The sequence below is a fragment of the Ostrea edulis genome, chromosome 5 (genome assembly GCF_947568905.1).
Source record: "Ostrea edulis chromosome 5, xbOstEdul1.1, whole genome shotgun sequence".
Lineage (NCBI taxonomy): Eukaryota > Metazoa > Mollusca > Bivalvia > Ostreida > Ostreidae > Ostrea > Ostrea edulis.
In genome coordinates, this window is record NC_079168.1 from 80,237,477 (window position 1) to 80,247,811 (window position 10,335).

General features: G+C 39.1%; 1 protein-coding gene across 2 annotated transcripts in view; it reads right to left on the bottom strand.

Moving 5' to 3' along the window:
• The window catches only part of LOC125650731 (gephyrin-like), a 71,446-nt gene extending 61,538 nt beyond the window's left edge, over window positions 1-9,908 (bottom strand). Inside the window, exons 1-4 of one of the 2 annotated variants that reach the window (XM_056166375.1) lie at window positions 9,223-9,894; window positions 3,457-3,535; window positions 1,486-1,636; window positions 439-533 (exon numbers count right to left, since the gene is read on the bottom strand). In XM_056166375.1, coding sequence (XP_056022350.1) covers window positions 439-533; window positions 1,486-1,636; window positions 3,457-3,535; window positions 9,223-9,280 — 383 coding nt within the window. In that variant the 5' untranslated portion in view covers window positions 9,281-9,894. Of the gene's footprint in view, window positions 1-438; window positions 534-1,485; window positions 1,637-3,456; window positions 3,536-9,222 lie in introns of both variants that reach the window. The other variant, XM_056166374.1, reaches the window with a different exon arrangement.
• Window positions 9,909-10,335: the final 427 nt, after the last annotated feature.

A 10,335-nucleotide genomic window follows, 5' to 3' on the forward strand; every position in this document is an offset into this window, starting at 1 on the left:
TGATTGTGGCCAGTGAACAAACAGGAATCTTTAGTATACAAGAAATCTTTGCAAGTTTCACTTTTTCTGCTCCAAGGATTTTCAAGATACATCTCAACCCATTGTTACTATTTCCAAATTATCTTCCCTTGAAAACGGGTGTGGCCCTTCATTTGAACAAACTTGCAGCATTTGTTTGGAGAAGAAGCCAGATATGTGAAAAGTTAACAGAAAATAGACACATTCTGATCAGAAAAGCTAACTCAGGTGATCTAAAAACTTAATAGCTATATTTCAAGTGTCAGAATATCTTAATTTTGCCAGTTAAAACTTGAAAAATTACATATAATAAATACAATACTTTCATATAAATCCAGATTCACAGTGTATATAAACTGATGCATTACATTTTTATCAGAACTCCATCAACGTCCAGCGGAATGCTCTCCGTCTACTCACCTGGACAGCATGGCCAAAGGAGTGACCTCCAGAGACTGCTTCAGCATGGCCAAGGTCATTCCCAGAGCTTCCTTCTCCAGGATAGACTTTGTGGCCTACAACAAATACCTAATCAGTGCTTAGGCTAAAATTGTGTTTTATTTCACAGCTATGAGAGACAACTCTGGTTTGTTTGTGTTTGCAGGGTTAAACAGAAATCATTTTATAAATCTTTCACAAATTTTTTCACGAATAGTCTGATGGCTTGCAATATAAAACAATTCAGTTTTTGAGGATATCTCAACAGCAAAATCAGAATTTCTAGGATCAGAATGATTGACAGCAGAATCAGGATTTAAAGGGTTGGATTGAATCTAGTTAAGTTCGGAGGTCTGTAAACATTTTGGTGTTCTTCCTCTATTATAAAAACTAATGACAAAATATTTCTATTCTCTAACAATCACTGGAACCTTTGTAGCATAACCAATGGTTGCGGGTATTTGTAATGGAAAATGGCTCATTTCATTATAATTAACTTTAGTGACTTTCAATAGATTGTGTTCCATTCCAAGGTCTCCAGCACATCTATACAATATATCAGGCAGTTCAACACTCACGGACTGTGGGGCACATCTATACAATATATCAGGCAGTTCAACCAGGACTCGAAATTAACATATGCCCGTCAGTCCCTGACTGGTTAAAAGTCTGGAGGACAGACTGGTATTTGTTTTAGTTAGTCCAATGGGACTTGTCAATTTTCTTAAACGTAATTTTGAAAAACTTGCTTATGGAATCTTAAACACCGTACCTTTGGCATTTCTCTGTAGACATCATATAAACCTGATTAGTGTTGCAATATTATCTGAGGCATATGGAGTTAAATCCCATTATTTTATTTGAATGTCATTAATGAAATATGTTTAATTATTTCTGGAAAACCCTGGAGGACTGGTAAATTTTTCTGTGGAATTGTTGAAAATAAACACTCTCAGTCCGACTGGACTGGTGACATAAAAAGTTAGTTTCAAGCCCTGTTCAACATTCCTGGACAGTGAGTGCATGTACCTCGGGTGTGACATCCCTGGGGGAGAAGCCGGTCCCTCCTGTGGTCAGTAGGACGTCCAGTTTCCGTATGTCACTCCACTCCACCAGTGTGGACCTGATCTGGTCCTCCTCATCGGGAACTATTTTAGTGACCACCACCACACCAGGGATTCTATGTGTATAGAAATTACATATAACATATCTGTATACAACATTGTGCATCAAGTGTGTCTGTGAAGGAAATAAAGTCATTCAATGGTTGTTTAATAATGGTGTCTGCTGAAACACTTTTTAGCTATGAAGTCCATTACAAGACATTAATATTGGGTTTCTGAACTTGTGAAGGTTTTTTAATCCATAGACACCTCCTATAAAAACAATGAAAATGAAACAACAAAACTTAACCCCCATCAAATTAAACAAGAAAACTTTACCCCTATCAAATTAAACAACAAAACTTAACCCCCATCAAATTAAACAACAAAACTTAACCTTAACCCCCATCAAATTAAACAAGAGGCCCACAGGCCTTATCAGTCACCTAAATACTAGTGAAAAAGTATCACTACTTCCATAGGCTATGAAATCTAGAAAAAATTTCCTATTCTGAATATCTAAGCTAAATTCTAATGTTCAGCAACAGTTCGTAAAACTTCACTCCCCTCAAAAGTGCATACACTGATGAAAGGCTTTAAATAATAGGTGTATTTGCATTAAAACATCAAAATATATGACTAATTTGGACCCATCCTAAAGTCACAACCCTGGGTTATGAAATTCATCATTTTTGTACATCCTTTTCTGCTATTCCTAAGTATGCATTTAGATTTTATACAGTATCAGCAAACTTACACATACATACATGTACTATATACTAAGTTTGGCCACCCTGGGGTCAAAACCCTTACTCTGGAGAAAATCATATTGACAATTTTAGTAAACGACTACCTGCTCTATCCATTTAACACTATATACCAAGTTTGGCCCCGTCCTCGGGTCAGAACCCCTACCCCAGGGATCATGAAATTTACAATTTTGGTGGAGGCCTTCCTGCTCTACATCACTATGCATTTAGTTTTTCTTACATGTGTGTGGTTCTTGAGAAGAAGATTTTTGAAAATTGGTCAATTTTGATCAGTTTTTGCCTTGCCCCTAAGGTCCCAGGGGTGCAGGAATCCTGAAATTTACAATTTATGTTCCCCCTTGTTCCAAATATGTTTCATACCAAATTTGAAAAGAATTGGAATGATAGTTATCAAGAAGAGGTTAAAAATGTCTTTTGTTCACACATTTAATAACTGACCATTTTGGCCCCACCCTAATACTAAAACCCCTACCCCTGGGATGATCAAATTTAAAATTTTGGTAAAGGACTACCTGTTCTTTTTAAATATCTATGTACTTTCAATTTAGTATCAATAGCACTAAAGAAGATTTACATATTAACACTATATACGAAGTTTGGCCCCGCCCTGGAGTCAGAACCCCTACCCCGGGGATCATGAAATTTACAATTTTGGTAGAGGCCTTCCTGCTCTACATCACTATGCATTTAGTTTTTCTTACATGAGTGTGGTTCTTGAGAGGAAGATTTTTGAAAATTGGTCAATTTTGGGTAGTTATTGCACCACCCCTAGAGCCCCAGGGGTGCTGGAGTCCTGAAATTTACAATTTATGTCCCCCTTGTCCCAATGATGCCTCATACCAAATTTGAAAAGAATTGGACTGGTAGTTATTAAGAAGTTAAAAATATTCAATTGTTAACACACGACATACGACACACAACGACAACCAATTGCAATAGGTCACCTGAGTTTACTCAGGTGATCTAACAATCCCCATCAAACAAAACAAGGAAAACTGAATTATGAAAATTAATCCATCTAACCCCCCCCCCCCCCCCCCCCAACAAATTAAACAGTGAAAATTAAACCCATCAAATAAAACCATGAAAATTAAACCCTACCTAATCATTGACTGTACAGTACTTACATCTTTTTCTCCTGAATCAAGGATATCAGGTTTTTACTGCTTCCATCAGTCGCCTCATTTCTGTAACATCTGTCACTGACTGAAACATAGAAGTGATTCTGATGAAATATTGGTCATTAAGTTCACAGCAACATCTAATTTCACGTGCACTGAATAGATTACATATACATGTATATATATATATATATATATATCAAATGCCTATTACACTTAACAGGTGGAATGAGAGATGGGATAGAATGGAATGAGAGATGGGATAGAGATGGAATGAGAGATGGGATAGAATGGAATGAGAGATGGGATAGAATGGAATGAGAGATGGGATAGAGATGGAATGAGAGATGGGATAGAGATGGAATGAGAGATGGGATAGAATGGAATGAGATGGGATAGAATGGAATGAGAGATGGGATAGAGATGGAATGAGAGATGGGATAGAGATGGAATGAGAGATGGGATAGAATGGAATGAGATGGGATCGAATGGAATGAGAGATGGGATAGAGATGGAATGAGAGATGGGATAGAATGGAATGAGAGATGGGATAGAGATGGAATGAGAGATGGGATAGAATGGAATGAGAGATGGGATAGAGATGGAATGAGAGATGGGATAGAATGGAATGAGATGGGATAGAATGGAATGAGAGATGGGATAGAGATGGAATGAGAGATGGGATAGAATGGAATGAGATGGGATAGAATGGAATGAGAGATGGGATAGAGATGGAATGAGAGATGGGATAGAATGGAATGAGAGATGGGATAGAATGGAATGAGAGATGGGATAGAATGGAATGAGAGATGGGATAGAATGGAATGAGAGATGGGATAGAATGGAATGAGAGATGGGATAGAATGGAATGAGATGGGATAGAATGGAATGAGAGATGGGATAGAATGGAATGAGAGATGGGATAGAGGTGGAATGAGAGATGGGATAGAATGGAATGAGAGATGGGATAGAATGGAATGAGGGGAAAGGTACAGGATCAGTGATGATTCTGTGAAGTTTGAAATTATCTGAAATGGAATGGGGGGTGGGGTCAAGGGGGACAAATTTAGGTTTCTACAGGCCCAAAATCAGCTTTAAAATGTGTAACAACGAGTGAAAATCTCTCTCTACATGTTCAAGTAAAGACATGATAAGGATGGAGTGAGTAGTGAGATGAGGGAAGGAGTTAGAGGCATGATAAGGATGGAATGAGTAGTGAGATTAGGGAAGAAGTTAGAGACATGATAAGGAAGGAGTGAGTAGTGAGATGAGGGAAGCAGTTAAGAGACATAATAATGATCAGATGAGTAATGAGATGAGGGATGGAGTTAAGAGACATGATAATGATGGTATGAGTAGTGAGATGAGGGAAGGAGTTAGAGACAAGATAAGGATGGAATGAGTAGTGAGATGAGGGAAGGAGTTACAGACATGATAAGGATGGAGTGAGTAGTGAGATGAGGGAAGGAGTTAGAGACATGATAATGATGGTATGAGTAGTGAGATTAGGGAAGAAATTAGAGACATGATAAGGATGGAGTGAGTAGTGAGATGAGGGAAGGAGTTAAGAGACATGATAATGATGGTATGAGTAGTGAGATGAGGGAAGGAGTTAGAGACAAGATAAGGATGGAATGAGTAGTGAGATGAGGGAAGGAGTTAGAGACATGATAAGGATGGAGTGAGTAGTGAGATGAGGGAAGGAGTTAGAGACATGATAAGGATGGAATGAGTAGTGAGATGAGGGAAGGAGTTAGAGACATGATAAGGATTGGATGAGTAGTGAGATGAGGGAAGAGGTTAGAGACATGATAAGGATGGAGTGAGTAGTGAGATGAGGGAAGGAGTTAGAGACATGATAAGGATGGAATGAGTAGTGAGATGAGGGAAGGAGTTAGAGACATGATAAGGATTGGATGAGTAGTGAGATGAGGGAAGGAGTTAGAGACATGATAAGGATGGAGTGAGTAGTGAGATGAGGGAAGGAGTTAGAGACATGATAAGGATGGAATGAGTAGTGAGATGAGGGAAGGAGTTAGAGACATGATAAGGATGGAATGAGTAGTGAGATGAGGGAAGGAGTTAGAGACATGATAAGGATGGAGTGAGTAGTGAGATGAGGGAAGGAGTTAGAGACATGATAAGGATCGGATGAGTAGTGAGATGAGGGAAGGAGTTACAGACATGATAAGGATGGAGTGAGTAGTGAGATGAGGGAAGGAGTTACAGACATGATAAGGATGGAGTGAGTAGTGAGATAAGGGAAGGAGTTAGAGACATGATAAGGATGGAGTGAGTAGTGAGATGAGGGAAGGAGTTACAGACATGATAAGGATGGAGTGAGTAGTGAGATGAGGGAAGGAGTTACAGACATGATAAGGATGGAGTGAGTAGTGAGATGAGGGAAGGAGTTACAGACATGATAAGGATGGAATGAGTAGTGAGATGAGGGAAGGAGTTAGAGACATGATAAGGATGGAGTGAGTAGTGAGATAAGGGAAGGAGTTAGAGACATGATAAGGATGGAGTGAGTAGTGAGATGAGGGAAGGAGTTACAGACATGATAAGGATGGAGTGAGTAGTGAGATGAGGGAAGGAGTTACAGACATGATAAGGATGGAATGAGTAGTGAGATGAGGGAAGGAGTTACAGACATGATAAGGATGGAGTGAGTAGTGAGATGAGGGAAGGAGTTAGAGACATGATAAGGATGGAGTGAGTAGTGAGATGAGGGAAGGAGTAAGAGACATGATAAGGATGGAGTGAGTAGTGAGATGAGGGAAGGAGTAAGAGACATGATAAGGATGGAGTGAGTAGTGAGATGAGGGAAGGAGTTAGAGACATGATAAGGATGGAGTGAGTAGTGAGATGAGGGAAGGAGTAAGAGACATGATAATGATGGAATGAGTAGTGAGATGAGGGAAGGAGTTAGAGACATGATAAGGATGGAGTGAGTAGTGAGTAGTGAGATGAGGGAAGGAGTTAGAGGCATGATAAGGATGGAATGAGTAGTGAGATTAGGGAAGAAGTTAGAGACATGATAAGGAAGGAATGAGTAGTGAGATGAGGGAAGGAGTTAAGAGACATAATAATGATCAGATGAGTAATGAGATGAGGGAAGGAGTTACAGACATGATAAGGATGGAATGAGTAGTGAGATGAGGGAAGGAGTTAGAGACATGATAAGGATGGAATGAGTAGTGAGATGAGGGAAGGAGTTAGAGGCATGATAAGGATGGAATGAGTAGTGAGATTAGGGAAGAAGTTAGAGACATGATAAGGAAGGAGTGAGTAGTGAGATGAGGGAAGCAGTTAAGAGACATAATAATGATCAGATGAGTAATGAGATGAGGGATGGAGTTAAGAGACATGATAATGATGGTATGAGTAGTGAGATGAGGGAAGGAGTTAGAGACAAGATAAGGATGGAATGAGTAGTGAGATGAGGGAAGGAGTTACAGACATGATAAGGATGGAGTGAGTAGTGAGATGAGGGAAGGAGTTAGAGACATGATAATGATGGTATGAGTAGTGAGATTAGGGAAGAAATTAGAGACATGATAAGGATGGAGTGAGTAGTGAGATGAGGGAAGGAGTTAAGAGACATGATAATGATGGTATGAGTAGTGAGATGAGGGAAGGAGTTAGAGACAAGATAAGGATGGAATGAGTAGTGAGATGAGGGAAGGAGTTAGAGACATGATAAGGATGGAGTGAGTAGTGAGATGAGGGAAGGAGTTAGAGACATGATAAGGATGGAATGAGTAGTGAGATGAGGGAAGGAGTTAGAGACATGATAAGGATTGGATGAGTAGTGAGATGAGGGAAGAGGTTAGAGACATGATAAGGATGGAGTGAGTAGTGAGATGAGGGAAGGAGTTAGAGACATGATAAGGATGGAATGAGTAGTGAGATGAGGGAAGGAGTTAGAGACATGATAAGGATTGGATGAGTAGTGAGATGAGGGAAGGAGTTAGAGACATGATAAGGATGGAGTGAGTAGTGAGATGAGGGAAGGAGTTAGAGACATGATAAGGATGGAATGAGTAGTGAGATGAGGGAAGGAGTTAGAGACATGATAAGGATGGAATGAGTAGTGAGATGAGGGAAGGAGTTAGAGACATGATAAGGATGGAGTGAGTAGTGAGATGAGGGAAGGAGTTAGAGACATGATAAGGATCGGATGAGTAGTGAGATGAGGGAAGGAGTTACAGACATGATAAGGATGGAGTGAGTAGTGAGATGAGGGAAGGAGTTACAGACATGATAAGGATGGAGTGAGTAGTGAGATAAGGGAAGGAGTTAGAGACATGATAAGGATGGAGTGAGTAGTGAGATGAGGGAAGGAGTTACAGACATGATAAGGATGGAGTGAGTAGTGAGATGAGGGAAGGAGTTACAGACATGATAAGGATGGAGTGAGTAGTGAGATGAGGGAAGGAGTTACAGACATGATAAGGATGGAATGAGTAGTGAGATGAGGGAAGGAGTTAGAGACATGATAAGGATGGAGTGAGTAGTGAGATAAGGGAAGGAGTTAGAGACATGATAAGGATGGAGTGAGTAGTGAGATGAGGGAAGGAGTTACAGACATGATAAGGATGGAGTGAGTAGTGAGATGAGGGAAGGAGTTACAGACATGATAAGGATGGAATGAGTAGTGAGATGAGGGAAGGAGTTACAGACATGATAAGGATGGAGTGAGTAGTGAGATGAGGGAAGGAGTTAGAGACATGATAAGGATGGAGTGAGTAGTGAGATGAGGGAAGGAGTAAGAGACATGATAAGGATGGAGTGAGTAGTGAGATGAGGGAAGGAGTAAGAGACATGATAAGGATGGAGTGAGTAGTGAGATGAGGGAAGGAGTTAGAGACATGATAAGGATGGAGTGAGTAGTGAGATGAGGGAAGGAGTAAGAGACATGATAATGATGGAATGAGTAGTGAGATGAGGGAAGGAGTTAGATACATGATAAGGATGGAGTGAGTAGTGAGTAGTGAGATGAGGGAAGGAGTTAGAGGCATGATAAGGATGGAATGAGTAGTGAGATTAGGGAAGAAGTTAGAGACATGATAAGGAAGGAATGAGTAGTGAGATGAGGGAAGGAGTTAAGAGACATAATAATGATCAGATGAGTAATGAGATGAGGGAAGGAGTTACAGACATGATAAGGATGGTATGAGTAGTAAGATGAGGGAAGGAGTTAAGAGACATGATAAGGATGGAGAGAGTAGTGAGATGAGGGAAGGAGTTACAGACATGATAAGGATCGGATGAGTAGTGAGATGAGGGAAGGAGTTAAGAGACATGATAAGGATGGAGTGAGTAGTGAGATGAGGGAAGGAGTTAGTGACATGATAAGGATGGATGAGTAGTGAGATGAGGGAAGGAGTTAGGGACATATAACAGGTTGGGTATACTTCCCCATTAGCGAGATATTCTCGCTAAAACGCGATTATCCCTCTTTATTGAGAAATAAACATTACCATAAACGGGTGTTTTGGCGTCTTTATTGAAAATAATGGCAAATCCCGTGCAACGTTGAATAAGTGCGACACGCACTCAACATGATGCGAATTGTATATATATATAGGCTTCAGAATGAAATACAGTCAAGATTTGGCGACCTGGTTATAGAAAGTCATGTCCATCGCTTGATTCTGTTTCGCTTTGTTTCCGTTTAACTCAGAGTCGTGACATTTAATCGGGTCAGCTCTAGATCAATAAGATTCTGAATTATCATCGGATCACGTTATTTCATGTAAGAAATACCTGTCAGAATCCCAATTTGAGTATGTGTCTCCTCCTTCTCCGCGCCCGAGCCATCCATGTTTTAACTTCCCGAATAATCAAAATGTCGAGCCCGATATCAAAAAGGCATGTTCAACGAGGCCCATTGAAAATACACCTTTTTCTTTTATCAGGCACACTGTATGATAGTTTTTCATAGTGGGGAGGGGGGGTGTAGCAAGCAGAGAAGATATTATTTTATAAATTTCTGAAAAAATCTTGACAAACAAAATGAATAAAAATAAATAAAAGAAATTAGAAGAAAAAAAAAAAAAAAATAACAACCCACAAATTCAAAGCATATTTTTTCCCGATCTCAAAATCCTAAATCGGAGTCCCGGGAGGTCGGGCAAAGGATGATCCTCCAATATCAAATACATGTTAAACCTCATGAGAGTGAGATTAGTATAAGCCTTTTGGTTTGTTTCTCAATCTATTACATGTATAAGACATTGTTTGTAAACATTATTATCAAATTATTTATGAATGAATATTGTTTAAATTAAACCTCATGTCATCGTTTCAGGGTTAGTCCAGGCTAAAAAGGTTTTAGACTTGTTCATTAAGAATATAAAAAAAACATATATAGATACATAGATAATGTCCGGATCCTCTTTTTAAGTTTTCTGAATTATGCCAGAGATATAGAAAAGATACAGTTAGAGTTTATAAAATCTGTTTTAGGTGTGCGAAAAAACATAAATTCTGCCTCGGTGTATTTTGAAACTGGGAGTTTACCTATGAAAACCATTCGATTCTTTAGAATGTTCAAATTTTGGTTTAAATTGTTGCGTAGTGAAAATTGTATAATTAGAAATTGTTACGATGAATTATATTACAACTGTGATAGAATGAAAAATTGTAGCAAAATTTGGGCCTATTGCATTAAACAAAAATTGTACGATATAGGGTTAGGATATATTTGGTGTGATCAGGAGAATGCAACTTCTGAATTTTTCTTTCCTATTATAAAACAGAGGTTGACTGATATGTTTGTTCAAAGTTTAGTTGAACAAATTAATTGTTCTTCAAAGTGTACTATTTACAAACATGTTATTGATCACTTTTCATTACAGTATTACCTTTGTAAACCTA